Source organism: Mycteria americana, chromosome 4 (assembly GCF_035582795.1).
Source record: "Mycteria americana isolate JAX WOST 10 ecotype Jacksonville Zoo and Gardens chromosome 4, USCA_MyAme_1.0, whole genome shotgun sequence".
In the NCBI taxonomy this organism is placed as follows: Eukaryota; Metazoa; Chordata; class Aves; order Ciconiiformes; family Ciconiidae; genus Mycteria; species Mycteria americana.
Genome location: NC_134368.1, coordinates 73,646,790 through 73,667,126, shown reverse-complemented (window position 1 = coordinate 73,667,126; position 20,337 = coordinate 73,646,790). Strand labels below are relative to the sequence as shown.

At 38.3% G+C, this 20,337-nt stretch overlaps 1 protein-coding gene across 6 annotated transcripts in view; it reads right to left on the bottom strand.

The window, feature by feature from the left end:
• The window catches only part of WDFY3 (WD repeat and FYVE domain containing 3), a 180,794-nt gene that overhangs the window by 19,378 nt on the left and 141,079 nt on the right, over window positions 1-20,337 (bottom strand). For all 6 annotated transcript variants that reach the window (XM_075500914.1, XM_075500913.1, XM_075500916.1 and 3 more), the window contains 19 exons: window positions 19,815-20,048; window positions 17,771-17,870; window positions 16,076-16,236; window positions 15,275-15,504; window positions 14,303-14,412; window positions 13,247-13,429; window positions 11,198-11,355; window positions 9,611-9,688; window positions 8,367-8,594; window positions 7,487-7,540; window positions 4,952-5,120; window positions 4,571-4,734; window positions 3,637-3,785; window positions 3,244-3,364; window positions 2,790-2,875; window positions 2,348-2,428; window positions 1,745-1,799; window positions 1,268-1,387; window positions 339-456 (listed from right to left, as the gene is read on the bottom strand). In XM_075500914.1, coding sequence (XP_075357029.1) covers window positions 339-456; window positions 1,268-1,387; window positions 1,745-1,799; window positions 2,348-2,428; window positions 2,790-2,875; window positions 3,244-3,364; window positions 3,637-3,785; window positions 4,571-4,734; window positions 4,952-5,120; window positions 7,487-7,540; window positions 8,367-8,594; window positions 9,611-9,688; window positions 11,198-11,355; window positions 13,247-13,429; window positions 14,303-14,412; window positions 15,275-15,504; window positions 16,076-16,236; window positions 17,771-17,870; window positions 19,815-20,048 — 2,599 coding nt within the window. The remainder of the gene's footprint in view (window positions 1-338; window positions 457-1,267; window positions 1,388-1,744; window positions 1,800-2,347; window positions 2,429-2,789; window positions 2,876-3,243; window positions 3,365-3,636; window positions 3,786-4,570; window positions 4,735-4,951; window positions 5,121-7,486; window positions 7,541-8,366; window positions 8,595-9,610; window positions 9,689-11,197; window positions 11,356-13,246; window positions 13,430-14,302; window positions 14,413-15,274; window positions 15,505-16,075; window positions 16,237-17,770; window positions 17,871-19,814; window positions 20,049-20,337) is intronic.

Below are 20,337 nucleotides of genomic sequence, written 5' to 3'. Positions count from 1 at the left end.
ATTTTCTTGCAGCAGCACTCGAACTGTATTAGTACAGCTGGTTGTGTGCTTCATGTGTCTGCCCATTCTAGCCTTTAGAAAATGTTAAACTGTTCTGTCTTTGTTTTTACATACAAACAAAAGCTGTCATTCGGATTTAAAACAAACAACACAGCAAGAAAAAAAACGCCCCTTTGCTCTAATTTAGTATTTGTTGGAAAGTCACTAAAAACCATGGTAGAGTTCTGCATATCCACATCCAGACCTCTTGACTCATAATACAAAAATCCATTACTCCCTCCCAGCATGTGACAGGCACATGTCCCCCTGCTCTTCCTGCAGGATGTATCATTACTCACCATTGGGATCTTCCCAATCTTTGTATCGCTTCTTGTATTGGGCTAACCTGTCTTCTGTTTGAGCTCCCATGGGCTTGGCCAGGTTTCTGAACGTCTTGGGATTTGTAAGATCCAGTTCCTTTAAAAATAAAACAGACACCAATTTTATTAAAAAACCCAAAACCCAAACAAACCCTTTCAACACTGCTGATTACCATATTAAACACCACATACCTCCTAAGGTTGTCATCTTTGTTTTCTATGCACACAGCAGGTGCAATGTTGGATATGCTTAAAACAGTCCTTCACTCTGATCTAGGAGTCAGTGTTTTTTATTTTAAGTCACATCTGCGCTCTGGAAAATTTCTGGCCTGCTCCCCTCATCCTGTTCCCCAATTCCCCCTTATTCTATTCTTGAATACTCGATATGCACCCTAACAATATTTTACGTTTTGGTCTGGCTGGTAGCAACAGCTGCCCACAAAAGCATTAATAGGTTGTTTCATCTTTTTCAAAAGCAAATTCTTCACTGTGGGGCCGGATTTCATAGTAGCCCCTACCACAGTCTTCTGGACAAGCATGCTTTCTCTGTGGGCATAACATCCTTCAGGATATTCAAGTAGAAAGCTAATGCAAAGACTTACAGGAACTGCTGCAACAGAGAGGCAACTGTCTTAGAACAAGCTATGTATCCCAGCCCTCACCTGTGCACAGTCCAATAACATCCATAAAATCAGCACAGGCAAGGACCTGCCTGCATGGGACAGCCAAGAATCTCTAATATCCTACCCGCTGATAAGTGGGAGAACATTACAAAATAGATGAAATCAAACAACTGGCGATAAAGATAAGCCTCGGTTTTACCAAGGCAGTATGAGCCAGCTGTAATATCTGCAAAACCTCCAACATATAAACGATTACTGACAAGTCTGACAAGGTATTTTATTTACCTCTGAATCATAGTCTGCGAGGATCCAGGGAAAGACAGGGTACTGCATGAGATCATTATAGGATCTGCCCGCCAGAGTGTTTAAGTGCATCAGGTACTGGAAGTTACTGATTTCTCCTCTCTTAAGGAAGACAGATAACAGCACTGTAAAGTGTTCACTTTACAACAATCAAATGTCTACACTGCCAGACTGTCAAAGTGTTCAGCTCTCCCCAAACATGTGAAATTTACTTCAATATTACAATGCTCATGCTACTTTTACTACAGTCCCTCCCCTTGCATTTTCCATGCTAGAACCATTTCCTATTTGATGATAATATCACAAAATACTACAAACTAAAATGCTGAGATACACTTTCTATAGTTGTATATTCCACCTGTTCGAATAAGAGGATGCAACTTATGTGCACAGATTAATTACGTATCGCTACAAAATGTGGAATTTAATATAAAAAAAACCCCAAATTTTCATACTTACTTCCCATCTTTGAGTAACAGATTTTTCTCCCACTAAAGTGCTAAGCAAGCCAGACCTAATGGGAAGAAGGAAGTGCATTTTCTGACTTAGCAGTAAGATCTGGGTTACATCTTCACAAGACAATACAAAGTTTTAAGATTAAAACTTGTAAATTCTAAGAATTAGAAAAATGGGGCTTTGTTCCTTTTTGCTTTAGCAGTACCTTTTTTAATTTCTAAACACAGACTGTTAAAATTATGCACATTAATTATGCAATCCAGTGCAAGTACAAATGTATCTAACAGGCTGCTGATGAGGAAAGCATCTTTAACAACTGGAACAAATCTAAGGCCTTTGGGACTCCAATTCCTTTCCGAACGTATCTGTATACCGATAACGTTAATCCTGATAGCATATATTAATTAGCAAGAAGATATACCAATGCTGCCAATGATATTAGTACATTTAAAATAACTGGAACACGACATCACTAGTTATTTATTTTGGTAATGCCCAATTTTAAATTGAGGTTGCAGTACTCTCCAGCGAATCCTGACCTTAATGCAAGCATCACTTATTTGAAACTGATGAGCTATAGAGCTTGTGAGGAACAGAATCACCTACCCTTGCTCTACGCTGGTGTTTGGTCTCTGCCCAGACACTGACTCCGAACTGTCAGTTAGAGATGGCACCACAGCCAAAAACCTGCATCAGCAGTTAAAAGGAGATTAAGATTAGTGTTTCTGTCCTCGGTATGTCTTCTCCTTAGAAACAGAGTGCATTTAGTACAGTTACAGACTTCGTTCTGAACAGCTAAGCAACATCTTCAACAAAATTGGAATGACCTTTTTCTCACTGAATGCATACCGCAAGTTTCACATGCAGGCATTAGCGCTTCCTAGTGGTTCTTTCGTGCAGCACTAAGTTGCTATCAGGTTATCTGCTGCCTGACACCAATAACTCTTGCAATCTGCTTCTGGTTGTTACGTCACTGTAGGCTCAAATATGGCTCAACACAGATATTTGCAAATATTCAGATTAAATGTTCTAACTTATTTTACAATACCTTTGATAAACTTTGTTTCTAACCCCTTTTTGGAAAGCTAGAAGATAGTTCCGTCCGTCTCCTGAGAAAACTTCAATTGCAATTGGCTGAAAACAAAGAGGACAAACCCATGTCAACACTAATACATTTGCTCATCATCTCTGAAGGTCAGGCGCAGACCAGCTTAGTCATACTGTACTACATTTCACATCACATTATGGTGAAGCAGACTTTGCTTAGTGCAGCCAGATGTTTTATTTTTGGAACACTAAAATTCACTAATATACCAAATAAACTAAACCATAGTAAGCCAAATGTTCCAACAAGGATGCCCAACTTAAGCACTTCAATTTCAACACAGTGAATAGCTTCACTTTCCAAATACTGATCAGCTATGTATTTCTTTTTAAAAATGACAACATTGTCAAAAAATTCCAAAGTTGGCTCTTCAATCTAAATACGGTGTCCAAGTTACCTGCAAAAGGTATCTCCTTTTATGTACTTCCTTGATATCTTCATATGCAAAAATGCTGCATGTTCTTTTGAGTTGACTTGGACCTTGCCTTGCTCCCCTAGGTATGATTGGCTCATGCATCCTGTAAGTGAGCATAAACAGGCAAGAGAGAAGTGATTAAAAAGAAGAGAAATTAAAATAATTATTCTCTTAATTCATAAGAGAACCGGTTATAGAAACAGCTGATTTTCACAATATACCATACCACATTGAGCAATTTGCGAGCACAAAGGAAACGGCTCCTGAGGTCTTTCTGAATCTCACATCATTTTGGAGCTGACCCCTCAAAAATCTCATTAAATACTTCTTGTTCAGCTATTAAAGATTGAGGAAACTCTCTATTAATCTACTCACTTTGGAGGCAGTGTCTCAATATCTCGTATTTCTCTGGTGGCTGTCATGGTAAATCCGTCAATGACATAGAAGTGCTCTTTCCCAAAGAGAAGCAGCCCTTCGCTGGTGTCAAGGCCCTGAACCCGAGCACAGCGGTACATATGCTGAATCTGTAATGAAAAGCAGACACTCAGCAAAAGCAGGTTAACAAGCTCAGGCACAGACCGTTGCTTTGTTAAAACAAGCCCCAGACACTGCTTTATCACTTGTAGATGCAGCAAAAATTCTGCTATTTTTCCCCTTAATCAGAGATATACCTAATGCCTGTGATTAGCAATTGGGAAGGGAGTTAAATAAAGCCTCCTCTGTATGATACAGATTTATACATTTACCAACTTATCCACTCACACCCATGCTTCTTGAGCATATTTTAGAACCTGTACCCCACTCGACTATGATCACAAATGTATTTACTGGTATACTTCAGACACACAAAGTCTGAAATATCAAATACACAGCATGGTTGTTCAACACTGTTCTTGGGGATAAAATACTATTTATCAAGGTTTTTCATTCTAATGAAGGGAATAATTAATTATAGACAGTCTGCCAAGTCCAGTATTTGTATTTTCAACATATATTTTCTGTCTGGACTCATTAAGCTGACAGGATAACCCCCCCAAGCATGGGATAGCTCGCAGCTTTCATTTCAGGAAAGGTTCTTTTCCCCCTAGCTGGTAGAAGGAAAGAAAAAGAACGTTTCCAGTACAGGGTTTTTAGCTCAGGATCCTTTGAGCCAGAGCACACATTTGATTTCAAGGAAGAAGCTGACGAAACATTAAGCAAATTCAGCTGTAGATCAGGGAAGGTATTTAGGACATTTATTCATGCTTGCGACATGTAATGCAGAAATTCCAATACAGTACGCACTTAGTGTGTCTGAAGCACACAGTACCTTCTCTCCTTCTTCGAGAAGTCGAAGCAAAGTTGTATTGTCAGTCTTCTCCTCTTCATCAATCGAACTTCCCTCAACAATTTGATCCTGTGATTGGTCCTGGTTCTCATCATCTCCTCCATCAGGAGCAGAGCGAGATCGTTTCAGGGGAGGCTTCACCAAGCCTGGAAAAGCAGAGCAGAGATAGATCAATAAAAACCTGACACATAAAAAATTCACTTTGTAAAACCTACTGAACTTTGAAATTACTGATCCAATACTAAGACAGAAAAACAAGAGTCATACAGGATCCTTACACTTACCTCAATACAAATGCATGAGAAGATATAAAGGCAGCTTAAATTTAAAGAAAATGGTTCAGGACAGAACAAATGATCTAACCTTTGACTCTTGCAATAGTGTCCTCCCCATGTTCTGGCTCCTGCTGAGTTGTTTCACCCACTGTATTCTCTTCTATAGCATCCTGAAAGACTGCAGGGTTTCCAGAAGCCAGGCGCATGTAGTACTCCTTACTGTCATAACTTATAGCTCTTCGGTACCGAGCGGGTTTCTTAGAAATAATTGAAGAAATTGCTTGGTCAGTCAACTCCTTACTCACTTCAGTGAACGTGTTTCAGGAATACTGTGTGCAGCACAATGCATGCTCATCAAGTGTTTTGTGTGTGCTCAGTCAGACACCAACACATACAGAAACAGAGACTCTTCAGTATATCTAATCTGTCAGCTAATTTGCAAGGGAGCTACTCAGCCACTCAAGTAATAATGGGGTTGCAGAAATGTCTGCAGATAAACCTACAACATGGGAAATAAGAAGTGCAGCCAGTATGTTATGAACTGTCACAAAAGGTTGGGATACTTGTGCTTAAGACTGATAGATCAGATGGCCATTTTATCATCTTTCATAACTCCCTACAACATATGCAGCTTATTCGTCAGCCAGCTGACTTCTTTGCTAGGCAACAGTTTGAATAAAAAATTGCCTCAAGGAAAGATACAGATATGTGGAAGTGAATATGAACTTTTAAGCAGCCAGGGACCAGCTTTAAGATTCAGAAATTCTTAATTAATTCAGTTTTTTCTTTTTTAGTAAAAATTCTGACAGTTTGTGCGCAGGAGACTGGCACAAGAGTATCCATTTAACCAAAGTAATTCTTCGAGCACCGTTTGTACCTTTGGGTGATGACAATGGATTATGCTACATTCCATTATGGTGCTGGTGTGGTGTTTTTTTTTGGTTTGGATTTGTTTTGTTTGGGGTTGGTTTTATTAGGGTTTTTTTGGTGGGTGTTTTGGTTGGTGTTTTGGTTTGGTTTGGTTTTTTTTTTCCTTTGTCCGTCCCATCTCCCACCACAATTCTTACGTTCCTCACTTGATTATGGAGGTAACATTTGAAATAGAAGTAAGAACTAAATGAGGACAATAAATATGTCAGAATGATCACAGGAGTTACAGGTGAAGACAAAAGAGGTATTAAAGAGCCAAGAGCCTTTCCAAAATTAAAACACACTGATGCACATGGATGGATGAAAACCCATTGATTTTATACTGCAGTTGAAAATTTTCTTCTCCAACTACTGTTTAACCCCACCCTCAAACTCTAGAAAGCTTTGTGAATGTGTTCAGTTCTCCATCACAAATAATTTTTTTGTTGTTTTGTAGCATTATTTCCCATGAATTTCGAAATTAGGTTGGGATAATTACAAAATATTATTATTATTATAAATCCAGTTCAATACTTTACAATATGTAGAATTGTAGAATATCACTGCCATTTCAGTCAAGATTTTCCCTTGTCCACTTTTGCAGTAATAACTGGAAATAAATAAAATGAGAATTTTTTTTTTTGTTCATCTGTATGATAGCATAGTGGGAAACTAAGCAACCCATAAAATCAAACTAGCTTTATTACAAGTGGATGCTCGGGATGACAAAGAGATTAAGATCAGCAACATGGAGATTTATTATTTCAGGTCAAATTGGCTGCCCCAAAATAAAAAGTTGAAGGCACTGTGATCTAGTTTGCTCACTTATGTTCAACTAAGTCTTCACACCTTATCACCACAAAAAAGCCACTTAAATGATGCTTAAAACCTCTGCGGAAACAACTTATGTACAGCCTACAAAAAGAAATCCTAACTAGCACTGCTAACATGAAGAAAGGAAAACAGTAACAATTTATATTAGATATTCTGTACAACAGAATTACTTTCATTTATATGTATTAGTTTATTGTTGAATGTAATTCAAAATGCACGAATACACATTACACATTGTACTTAGTGATGGGCAAGACTGAGAAAGTAATTAACAGAGAAGCAGCATAATACTGAAATGCTCACAGAGCAGCCACTTCCAAACAAGTCTGTTATTTTCAAGGCAGGATTCATATTTTTTGAACAAATGTATTTCATTAATGGCAAAAATGAGAAGAGTCAGCTAAGACAAAATTAATCTGGGCCCTAACAAAAGTAGGCCTGTTACAGACCATTACGGCCAAAAAGGAGGAAAAAACTGCTCACCAGATCTTCTCTTAGAAAGAAACACTTACTTTCCCAGTAAGTGCTTCCAAGTGATCATGTTGCCCATTACTAAACATGTTCCACCAACCATTAGTTCAGATCTGAAAGCCACAACACTTCACACAGTGAGAACAGTGATAGCACAGCCCAACACAGCCTGTTAGTGTGCAGCAAAGAAGGTAAGATCTACAGAAAGTTTTATTAGGTGAAGGTTGAAGAGAGGACAGTAACATCTTCTAATGTGATTACTGAAAAAACCTTTAGGCCTGGAAATATTTACTTGAAAGAGCAAGTAGAAAGCCAAACCTAGAAGCCTTGTTAAGATTGCCTAACATGCAGGAGGAAAAAAAGTTGTATTTATTTTACATTCTTTCAGTCAGTGTACTTGTTTCTTTACCTTTTGAGGAATGGTATCATCAGATGTCTCGGGAAGTCTACTTGAGAAGTCAGACTGAAAACAGGGTATCAATTATATAAGCATCAGAAAAAGAACACTTTTGAGAAGAATGTATGATGGCATGTTCTTCACTTCATGTGAATTAGACTGTCACTACAGCTATTGTGTGTCAGATTGCAAGCAGACAAATATACCTAATGGTTTAAAACAGGTCGAATGCTATTTTTTGTTTGCTTGTTTTAAGTACTTTGACACTCATGCTTAATTTGAGGAAAAAAAAATCCTGCGTGCATACACGCATGCCTAAAAAGACACAATAAAGACTGCTCCATTTCTTAAAAATGGTGTTCCAAAATTAACAGGAACTAACTGCCAAGCTTTCAAAGGCCACGTGCATTTCTGCTACACAGCCCACACTCATATTTGCAGACAGATGAAAGTACATTTCACAAACGCACCCAAACCAAGGCCCGTAGCCTGTTTGGTTTTTTCTTTTTTTTTCAGATCACTGTTTACCATGTTATCTAGCATAAGGCCGGGAACTCAGACCGCAACCTCCCATAGTTATGATACTTCTCAGCCTCTAGAGGCTTGTGAAGATGCCTCTGCTATTCACTGGCATGATCACTTAGCTGATGCACCTCATCTTATGTTGCAATTGCTAGTCTTTGAGTTCACTTAGTTTTGAGCTGAGTGATTCAGTCCCTTCCCTAAATATACTATGAGGAACAACTGGACATTACCAACCATTTAGGACCTACAGACACAATACCAGATAATACCAACACAGTAAAACATGTTTCTTAAGAAAAACTTATTTAAAAATATGGATTTTAGAACAGGGCATAAAATCACTCATCACAAAATCTTGAATACTTACCAGCAAGTTTGTTTCTTGCTCAGCTTCAGGCATGTAGGGATACTGAATATAAAACATGTCATTTCGCACCATCTTCTTCCTCATTCTGCAGGGACCCTCAGTCATCTCCAACATCCACTTGTCCAGATGGGAGCCAATGGGGGGACCCCACAAACCTCGCTCTCGTAGTAACTCGTATTCAATTTGAGACCACTCTTCTGTCACATATTTTAATGCATTTTGCTGACGCTAAATACAAAGACATTTGTATATGCATCAGGAGTGATGCTTTTAAGTCTGCCTCTGATGTGAGCAGAGACATTGTCGCTACATTAGAGAAAAATGTGTAATAATTCATAATTCTAGTAACATTTTCTAGTATGCCTTAATGAGATTTCTGGTGTCCGTTACCATAAAAGCAGGGTTCATATTGTAATCTCAACAAAAAAGGAAAAAAAGAAGGTAAAAGCTCTGCTTTTGGTTTGTATTGTTAATTGAACGTATTTCTAAATGGCAAATATGAAAGAAATGTAACACTAATCTGCTGATTTTGAAAAAGGATTTTAAGAATGAAAACAAAAATTGTTTTGGAGGCCCTTCCTGCCTGTATTTACACTGGAGAGAGAAGTTAAATGAAGCAAAGTTTGGTGGTTGTTTTTTTTTTAACTAATTGCTTTCAATGACTTGTTTCTCTCAGAAGCTGATTTCTTAAGATTTATAGCACACAACTCCGCAACTAGTTTGAACCAAAGGTCTTTGGGGACGTTTGGAAGAAACCATAGGGTGCAACGATTTCATTCTGGAAGGCACAGAGCAACCACTTTCTATTGCTGCATGATTTGGGAAAGGTACCATAAAATTTTCTTTGTGTTACTATAAAAGTAGTGTTTGTACACAATGCTCCTCCACATCTCCTCTTAAGTTTTTGTACAATGTTTTAGAAAGACAGCATATTCTAGCCTATTTCCAATCTCTCTCTTCCCCGCCCCCCCCCCCCAATACTTCTAAGGAAAGACTACTTAAACTTCTTGAAAAAAATTAAGATTTAACTTCTGTAATATTGCTACAAGAGTTTTCATCTACAACAAGATCAAAATGAGTTCATTGATTGCATTTAAAAAAACCCTTTAAAATAACAACTGTATCTAAACATTCAAGCATTTCACCAATTACAACCTAATATTTTACAAGCCCCATACTGAGAAATGAGATCAGTATAACCTAACAGGTCGAAATATCAGTTTAAATAATCCTCTGAACCATACCTCCTGATATTCCTTATATTGCATATCAACCAGGTCCCGAACCACTGCAATGTGAGTAAACATCCACTGGGAAATTTCCTAATACAAAGGTAAGAGGACAGAATGACATTTTACAAAAGCAGGTTTTGTTTGAATGAAAAGCCTATGAATACAACACCTTGCTAAACTATCTCACAAAGGATAGTTTCTTAAAAGAAAAAAAAAAAACTTAGATGATTAATTTAAAACTACTGCATGCAACAGTATATTTAAGGTTTTGTTTTGTTTGATGTTTTCTTCTTCTTTTTTTTTTTTTTTTAAAGGCAGTAAATTAATGTATAGGAATATCCTTTAAAAGAAAGTGGCAATCATTTGGAAAATATTCTGAACACATGACAGAACATTCCCAAACAGCTGAAGATGGGCACTGACAAATATTACTACTTTTCCCTATTTCCTTTTAAGTAATAGTTTGTGGATGCTGCCTAGTTTGTTGGAAATCCTCAAGACGCCCAGCACTCCTCACTCTGTATTGCAATATACCTACTTTCACTTATTGCTCCCTCTACTGATAGAGCCAGCAATGGTTCCTGTCAGCTCAGTTTGCGAACTTCTTCCTTTTCATTTTAATGTGTACGTCTGCTCATAAGGAAAAGGACTGAGAGCACTGATAATTCTTTATTTTATCCAAGCCAGTGAATAATTTTCAGATTAGTAAGAGAACTGGCAATGTATTTTTTTCACAGGACACAAATAACTCCTGATTAAGTCAACAGGAGTTATACACTTCCTTGTGGCAGGAATACACCCGCCCCCCTTGACCCAACATCTTCCCAATGTTTCAAGTGCTAAATACAGTAAGAACTCAATCCTCCCAAACTTTCAAACCCCTCTCTTTCCTTTGTTTTCAATGCCTCAAATACTAACTCCTTGCAATGCCCCACCAGGTACTGTCCTACTGAGAGCACCACTGCTGTGCTACTCTGGTCTAACTTTTTTTTTTTTTTTTTTTTTTTTTTACAAAGCAAGCAGGTTTGTAAAGTGAATGTCCAGTTCTACCATCACATATTGGTTTTTTTTTTTTTTTTTTACAAAGCAAGCAGGTTTGTAAAGTGAATGTCCAGTTCTACCATCACATATTGTTTTGCTGAACTCTTCTCTGTAGTACAATAAAACCAGTGCAAAGCAGCATTTGTTTAGTCATGATACATATACATTCATATAAGGATTTTCCTAAACCACATAATCTTGGGGGCAGGATGCAAAAAAAGACAAGCATCTATCCACAGCGTTCATTTCAGAGCGGTATTGCAAACTGAATTTAAGACCCAGACTAGCAAAGCAATAAAGCATATATGTAACCAGAAGCAGCTGAGCAGTCTCATCAACAATGAAACATTTAACTCTTGGCTTAATGTTACAGATATGCAGATGCACCTACTAGATTAGGACACATAGAAGCAAGATGCCCAGTCTGAATATTCAAAAAGGGGGAAAACAAGCACCAGATATCACTTCACAGGATTCCTTACATTGGGATATTTACCACAAACCCTGAACATACATTGCTGGAGTTTAGATTGCATGTTATTAATTGACAGAAATTACCTGTGTAGAGAGGTTGTGTTTATTGAGCCCGCTCTCCTTGCGGTTTCTCCTGGAACCGGTTAGTTTAGAGAGGCCAAACCCACTGCTAACTCGTGAAAGTTTGGACTGTGTGGTTGGAACCAAAGCCTCCCCTCTACTGATGCATTTCTTCTCATGAGCTGAAAAACAAAGAGAAAGTGTTTGGAGCACTTTTTAGGTTTTTTTTTCCTTCCCCCATTATAGTTGCTTTTTAAAATAGAATAACCTTTTCTGTTGCTTTAAAAAGGTGGGTGTTTGGGGGATTAGGGGTTTTTCATGTGTGTGTGGTTTTTTTGTTTGTTTGGGGTTTTTTGTTGTTATTTGTTTAAGAGTGCCCAGCAGTAGTCACATTCATGTCAAACATTCATGACTTGTATGAGGAAAGATTCCCAGGTGAAATCTGGGAATTGCTTGCATTTTGAAATGAAGCATGACAAACAGATTTGTTACTCCTTTTATCGATTATCAAAATCAGGGTTCACAAGCTATGAATTCTGTCCTCATCTGAAGAGGACATGTATATGTATATATACATGTGTGTATATATACATATATATATATATATAACCAACTATGTATAAACAAAATCATCACCTAGCCTCCCTCTACCCCTTCCAACTTTAATTTTGCTGATTTACATCCCTTAAAGAACAAGTGGGCATTCCAAAGAAGGGAGACAGCGTCTGGAGAAATATTTGTCTCTCAAAACAGTTAAAGCTAACAGAACTTATATCATTTATGTTATAAACAGTAGATACTAGTGAAAAAAACGCAGCTGAGCACCCTACCTCTACTCAAAAAGGAGCTACAACATGACCCCACTAACCAATCTGGCAGCAAAAGTATGCTGTATTGAGCTGAGAAGCTAGGTGGGCCTACTGCACCTTTTTGTGCACATACAACCATCCCAGTTGATAGTCGAGTCCACAAGACTGATGTGCTTATTTTAAAACTGAAGTAAAAAAAAAAAAAATCACAGCTTAGTTAACTCTCTCAACAGTTTAATGTTCTCCCGATATTCAGCTAATGGATCGTACTCTGTATCAGTTACCTTTGATTTAGAAAGTACATGCTCACATTCCTCACTGTTTCTTTAATTCACTCCACCTCTGAGCTTTCTTTTTCTTCTTTTAAAACCACTACTACTTTCTTATAGCAGTAATTTCTCCAAAGATCCATCACTCTACTCAAAACATTTCTGCAAATAGACTGACTATCAGTGAGATACTGGAAACTTGAGCGAACATCAGCCAGGGACAAAGCACATCTAGAAATACAGAGATCACAAAAACAAGTATTCCAAGTTTCCAAAAATGCTTTCTGTACATCCAGGTTAACCTCAATTACTTTAGAGCCATGTAATCATCAAAGGAGTAATGTCTATGGAATTTTACCATCTGCTGTCTAAACTCTCGCTAGTTCAGTCCAGAAACAGTTGGCCTTCTTTATTACATGGGAGCAGAGCTAACTTGTGCTTAACTTGTTGTCCACCAGGATTCCCAGGTCCTTTTCCTGCAAAGCTGCTTCCTATGCTGAACAGATTTCCCAGCCAAGAAGAAGTCACAGTATCACTGCTGCTAGAGAAGGACTGCTCAGTCACACATTTCCTGTCATATCACCAGACCGAGAGTTTGCAAGCTGCACCCAGACATGCTCAAGAGAGGTCCCCCTCCCTGCCTGGCACATCCAATCCTGAGAATGGTAACACAGGTCGCCCCAATCCAAGTGTTCATGGGAAGGAGGTAAATGACTCCACCACTGTAATCCACAATACGCTATTTGGTGCAAACTGACTCACAAACACAGGACTTTGTTGAGATCACCAACAGCGTTGAATAAAGGCCCTGTGTGCAGTGGAGTGTAAGTATATCCTATACATGGTACAGGTTTTGAATGAGAGATGTTAAACTGTGACAGTTTAGAGTACTTACCACTACACAAAAGCTAAGCCCATATTAAAACATCCAGTGCATATGGTTCACTTCAGGGAAATCTACCATTCAGGACAGATACATCCTCAGTTACGCTTACCCAAATGATTTTGCCAACACTTTAAACTTGCTTCCTCAATAAAAGGTCTTGCAACAGTTATATCCACTTGGCCACGATCATTGACAGGTAGTGTCACTTTGAAAACTTCTTCTAAAACCTGTTTTTTACTATGGATCAGCTCTGTCCACACTCTGTTTATGGCTTTTAAAAGAAGCTGGCGACCTGTGTAGGTACAAGATCACAAACAGCAAGCTCTCTTTGGTGCTTGTAGAATTGGTATTTTTACAGTAGTGACCTGAATAATTTCTGCAATTAAACACTAGTTTCTTGCCCTCTTGCATGACTTGTGAAATGCCTTTGGCCAGACTGTCTTTTTTTGCCATTTATATGCTATCAGAAAGTATCTAACAGTTAACTTTGGCAATTTTTTCCTCTGTGAATCTGAAACACCAGCTCTGATTAGTTGTGAATCTTCTGCCACATCCATCTAGTAACAAAATGAGATTCAAAAAAATCTTACAGAAGTATATGTCTATATACACATATATAATTCCATACATATATTACGCTTTAATATTTTTACATATGACTGTGCATAAGTACACACCTGCATAAATATTAAATATATACATGTAAGAAAAAAAATAAAAATAACTGAATCCTTTCTTCCATGCTAGTTCATAAATTTCCTTTCAAGTGAAAGATCCTGAGGATGTCACTGAATAATAACTTTACAGCTTATACCAATTATTTCTTACCTATGTTCATGTAAGATCCAGCTGATACAAAACCATGGTGCACACTTAAAATGACCCATTTCTATTGCATTCAGTGCATATAAAGCAGTATTTCTAATTCTGGTGCATGTCCGGAAAACAATAAAGAGCTCTTGCTATTTTAACAGAACAGTAACTTATCCTGGATATGTCTGTCTTGGTATTTCTAAGTGTTTTTTCATCTATTTTTTACATATTTTTATACAGTCACACCCCCCCACAGACACTGAGCCCTAAGAGTAACTGGGGTAAAAGATTAGTGATGACAATACAGAAGTGGCATTAGCAGACATCTGTGGCTTTGTCATTCCCAGATTACCTTCACTGACATCTTGATTGTAGACTCCATCTGGTTCTATATCAGAGGGGATCATAATGTGCCAAGTTGTCATCCTGGCTTCTGCTTCCAATCCAAACCCATCAATGTTGCTACAAATACACAATGAATTAACACCAACCAGAAAAAAAAATTACAAGCTAAAGCATTTGATTCCCTGTGACAGTTATCACAAAGATTAATATGTGCTACTACAGCAACGTATCTTCACTTCTGTCCACTTGAGTTCTGATAATCTGCGGTCACAAGCTGAACTGAAGGTTTACGAAAAATGACACACCATGGACACTGATGTCGCTGGAGGAAGATGGTAATATTTGAAGAAACACAAAACAGCCAAGGCCACAAATGGAGAACATTAGGGTTTCTGCTGCTGATGCTTCCCAAGTGTCTTTGGATGCAACACAAGTCGTACATCTTTTTGGAAAGAAAAAACAAAAATGCCAGGCAGGCATTTGCAGCAATGCAGAAAAGTGGGTGTCTACGGCATTTGTCATGGGCATCTGATTTAATGCCTGACTGGACTTATTCAATGCTATACATCCAAGTCCTAAGATAAGGAATTTATACAAAATGATTCAATAGACAATAAATCTAGTGACAGACCTCTTTGACTATTAATTACTTAGCACCAGTGTTTCTTTCTACCTTGAAAACATTTCAAATTATCACAGTATAACCACAAAATGGTTACATAAGCACTTGTGTCAGTATTTTAAAATACCTCTATAAAAGGAGGTAAGAATGTTCTCTATAGCTGGGCTCTTCAAACCTAATTTTGTTTCAAAATTAATCACTTAAGCTTGCTTGCATTTCACTGGCTGGAAAGTTATTAACAGTTATCCAGAATTTTCCGACTTATTTGCAAGATGAGTGTCATTGCTGAGAGAGAACGGGTGGTTTTAATACTTCACAGCCCTGGTTCTGGAATGAACTTCCATCTGAGATATTTACCTTCCCACGTGTAGATTAATCAAGCAGTGAGCTAGGCAACTGATGAACTCTTGATCATGATTTCCAGGTCCCAAAATTAAGTTTCTGTTCACAGTAAGGACCCTTAGGGAATCAAGGAGAGCCACTTGCTGAGGAACAGTTTTGTGAGCCCTTGAGAACTGATACAAGATGGTCCTGTTCAGGCAGTGATAAATAGCATCCAGCGATAGTCCCTGAGATCTTCTTTTTGACTGAAGTGAAGTAAAAAAATGTGATCAGATAGTAGCAGAAAATCAATTTACTGGCAAATAATCTTCCCCTGAATTAACCCATGCTCATTTTTCAAAATTGGTATTCTAATAAAAGCATCGATTCCATGAATTTCAAGGACCAAAATAACATTAATACATGATGATACACTTATAATTTTAACATCTATAAAGACACTGCTGATTTCTAACAGCAGAAGTCTTCTACTAACCTCCAATACAAGTGGGAAGCTTCCCAGAAACGTCAAGGTAAATTTAGGAAGCTTCCCAAAATTCACGTGAGGTAAATTTTGTTGTTTATTTTGGGGGATTTCTAAAAAAAAAGTCATCTGAAAGATGTTTTTACTCAGCTGCCCCATATTAAAGCACTCCACACTGACAAGATGTGCTACAGAAGCTCAGTAAAAAGACGGAAAGCCTGGGGAAGAAAAGCATACTTCTATGCTGACCTGACATGTGTCACTAGTCCGTTGCTTAGTGACACCACTCCACAGATTTTAAAGTAACCTGCAAAAATGTTTTCGCAAGCAGGCTAATAGAATAACATTGTTACCTGTGCAATGAGCTGGATTATGAAGTCCACAAGAAGTTTGGATTCTTTGTTGAACATGCCCTGCCAAAGCTTATCTACCACACGCTGTGTAAAATAAAACACATTGTTCACCAGCACTTGGTAGCTTCCTCCACTCGTTATAGGCAGAGATGCATCTTCACCTAGGTAACAAAAACACCAAAGTTTTCTTCATTTATCAAAAAAATCCACATCTACATAAATACATTCACATTAGTCTGTGCTTTCTAGTCTTCTGCAAAAGAGAAAAAGACTCAGTCAAAGAAAAAGCTAAAACCTCGAGGCTTCCCTACAAGGAACTTTGATGGTAAGTGAACGTTTGAAATCGACAGGCCAAAACAGAGGGGGGCTGGGGAGGGGAGAGTCCAGAAGAAATGGTACTCCTGTGATCCTGAGGCATAATATTTCTGTACAGTCCTCCTTTTCAACTGGAGTTGCACATAGCTTTTTTAAATTATACTTTTGCTTTTTCAAAAAGAAAAGAACCTTTTTAAACACCTTGAGATGACAAGTGATATCAGCTGGCATCACTTCTCCCTCACTGTGCTTCATTCAATAAAACTGAGAGTCAATGGGCATCAGCTGCCTGTGTCTGTGTGTATGTAAATGTCAGCCCAGCTATATTAAGAGAAGCTTGAAAAGTGCAAGTGCTGCCATTAAAAAAGAAAAAAAAAAAAAGTCCGTGGTGTTGATTTTGCTGGAAGTTCACCTACATTTATTCACTTGTTGCCCCATCCACACATAAAGCAACCGATAGCATCACACATGGAGGAAGCTGGCAAAATGTTGAAGAAGGAATGCCTGGGGAAACCTAAGTCCTGCTCCTGGGCTGCACAGAAGTACTTGTAAGGGCAGGCAGCTCTTCTGAGAACCTGACCCAAAGCTTCATGTAACGTGATTCTGGATTTATTTTATTAATGCTCTGCACCAAGAGGAAGACAAATCATTGCTGTGGCAAGAAGGAGGGAGCCTTTGAAGCACATTTGAACATGCGTGCTGCCCCATGAAATCTAGCATGGAGATAGAGCAGACTAAGAGTTCCTGGGAAGTCTAGCAGGCCACCATGAAACTGGATTGGGCACCTAAGCAGTGATATTCCTACAGGCCACTTCACGACCATCTAAACCCATGCTCTGGTGGGACAGTCCACTGTACTGACATCCAAGTTACAAGCTTCTAACTCTCTTCTTGTCCATTCATTAATTGGATCAATGGAGTGCTAATCCCAGAGGCTTTTTCTGGGGTGCTGCATTCATAATAAAACTACAGTAGGAGGAAATGGAAACAAATCTAACTTAAAAATGAAAGTCGCACCCATGATAAATTGACAAAAGCTCCAGATCCTCTACCACAGCAAGAAGGACAAGAGAGACGATGCAAGATCCAGCTTCAGTTCTTTGTGATGTCACTGCAATTTGTCTGGCTTACATATCCAAAAAGTTCATCCCATATGTTTTTTTTTTAATAACCTATTTTACAGCTTTGGCACAATCAAGATAGTGAGGGAACATGCAAGCACAGCAACACCATTTACACATCAAAGGAAGGGAAAGGGCAGGAAAAAAAATATAAAGACAATCAAGTTGTAACAAAAGAGGACACTAATAAAGAAAAAGTTAAATAATCAAAACCTTTTGCTCAAATCAACAGGTTGATAATTAAACTTTGCTATATTACCCAATAAAACATCAGCTGCAAGTAAGTGGTCCATCACTCCATCCAAAACATACGTTTGAAACTCCTTCTGCTGCGTTCGTGTTGATCTTTCAGGGGAAGCCTGATAAAAGAAATACAATGTTAAGACAATGAATAACTCTGAGTGAGCAAATAGAGGGAGAGGGAGGGTGTTCTAGGTGAATTTCTCTTTTCTCAGCTCTTGTGAACGATTTTTTGTTCTCTTAATATTCTGTCTCGAGTAAAAAGTCTTGGCTTTATCTAAAAATTTAAGAATGCACACCGAGTATACGCTGGCTGTGTGCAGTCTTACAGAGTAGGCATTATTCCTATTTAAATCCAGTAAATTTATCTTCTGCCAAGAAAAGAACACATTCCAAAAAGGCGCATGGTTAAACTGTGATCTCCTCAGTTCACATAGTCACCTCCTTCAGTAAAAAAAAGAGTAAAGAGGACAGATCAAACATTTAAGTTGATCATCGCTTCTATGTGGGGTTCTGCATATTACTACAGCAGCCTTGGTATAGTCATATAATAGATGGATGTGCAAAGCCTTTCTAATTTCCTTTGTACTTAAAGGGGAAAACCACTTTATCACCTTGTGTTGTTCAATGCATACATAATCATACCTAACTGAATGACCCACTTAAACAGTCCTAGAAACCAATATAACATTAAATAAACCTGCTTTGTCTTGCCCTGTAAAAGTTTAGCAGCGTGTACGTACCCAGTCCTCTGTTTATGCTAAGGGGCCAGTAATTAACACTGATGAGTGATAACAGATTAAAACAGCAGTAAAGCAACTGCAAGCAATTGAACATGGCCTCAAATATGCTTCCTGATGTTTGCCTATAACTGCATCTCTTGACAATTCATTTTTTGCTTTGTGACAGCAAAAAGATGCCCAACTGCCCCAGGAAATTTGTTAGGAAGTATACAAGCACAGTCCAAAATTCCTGCAGCTATCAAAAAAATCAGGGAGACTCAGCAACACATAGATGAGGTAACAAATAGGTAGGTCAAGGGAGAATGTGAATTGACATAAACTAAACATTTCAAAATACATTGTCTGAAGAAGGTGTGGGCAAGTAACTGTAACTGAACTCCTCATTCCCTGCCTCACCATTAACAGAAGGATGCTTTCTTCAGGTGTCACAAACTTTAAAAGATAATTTACAGGAAGATAACACAGTTATTTTGTGAATTTTTATAGCATATGGCGCCATATGTCTGCCACTTCTTTTTATCTAATATGAATAAAACAGAAACCTGAATATTTCTGCAAGGATTAGCAGGGATTTTATATTTTCAACAAAACCAATACAGCTGTCATGGTCTGAAAGGTGTTTAACAAATGAATCATATTCCACAAAAATAAAACTTGAAGAAAGCTACAACTTCTCATGCTGCACTGTTGAACATCTAGTGTTGTGATCCACTACCTGTTTCCAGGAAAAGGAGGTATTGGCTAAGACGCAAAAACAAGATTATGGCTGCTCTAAAGTGAGCACAAAATAGAAATAAAACATTGACACGGTGTGCTCAGCAACTAACAGACCCATTTGACTGGCCAAATGAAAGTTAAGGAGCCCACAAACAAAAGCAGTAGTAGGGCTGTGGTGTGGAGGGGAGAACAGAGCACAGCAAGAAAAAAGCCAGGTAACCAGCATGTAGACTATCAGCTCAAGCACCTGAGGTGGTCACCAATATACACAATTGCTGGCGGGGGCAGAGGGAAAGCAGGGAGGAGAAGTCCAGAAAACATTCTCAATGGAAGGCTGAGATAAACCCTCTGCATTTGCTTTCTTACCTTTTCCAAGCTGTTAAAGAAAGGTGAGCAAACTACTATTTATGAGACACTAGTGTTCCTCCCCCCCCCCACTTATGTCATGACAATTTACAGGATTCTACTGAATCCCAGGCTATCCTGGGATCACTCCTCTAACATTGAAAGGTAAGCAGAGGAAAACATTTCAGGGAACAAAGTGTCACAATAAGTTCAAATCTTAAAAACAAAACAAAACACAGAACCCCAAAGCAACTGTACCTCTAGCAGAAGATCTACCAGTGGAGTCTGTTTGCTGGCTGGTGTGAGACATAAGTTATCAATTATCAGCACACGCATGAAGTCAAACACAAACTTCTTGGCAGGATGGTTGGTTAAGTATGTCTTGGTGCCAACATTGCAGTATTCTGACTGGCTCCTGTTCATGCCAGAATCAGCTGCAAAGGCTTTAAACTCTTCAGCTGGGGACCCAACTTCATCATCAAGATCAGTGACCTGTGAAAAACAGCATAACTCCAGAGATCAGCAAATTAACATCAATCTGTTCACTACTCTATTCTTTACTTGTCTTTCTAAGACTATTCACTTCATAAGAAGCCTTTTTACAAGATTTTTACAAGTTCAGGATCAGTTCCCTAATATACAACAGGAGAAACATCCAAATTCTACTTTGGTATTTCCAAAGCAAACAGTAATCACTGAAGACTGGCATGAGTTACGTGAGCTAGAGACCACATTTCACATTCACTTACCAACAAGAAGTACTTGGGCAATTTCTAGATAC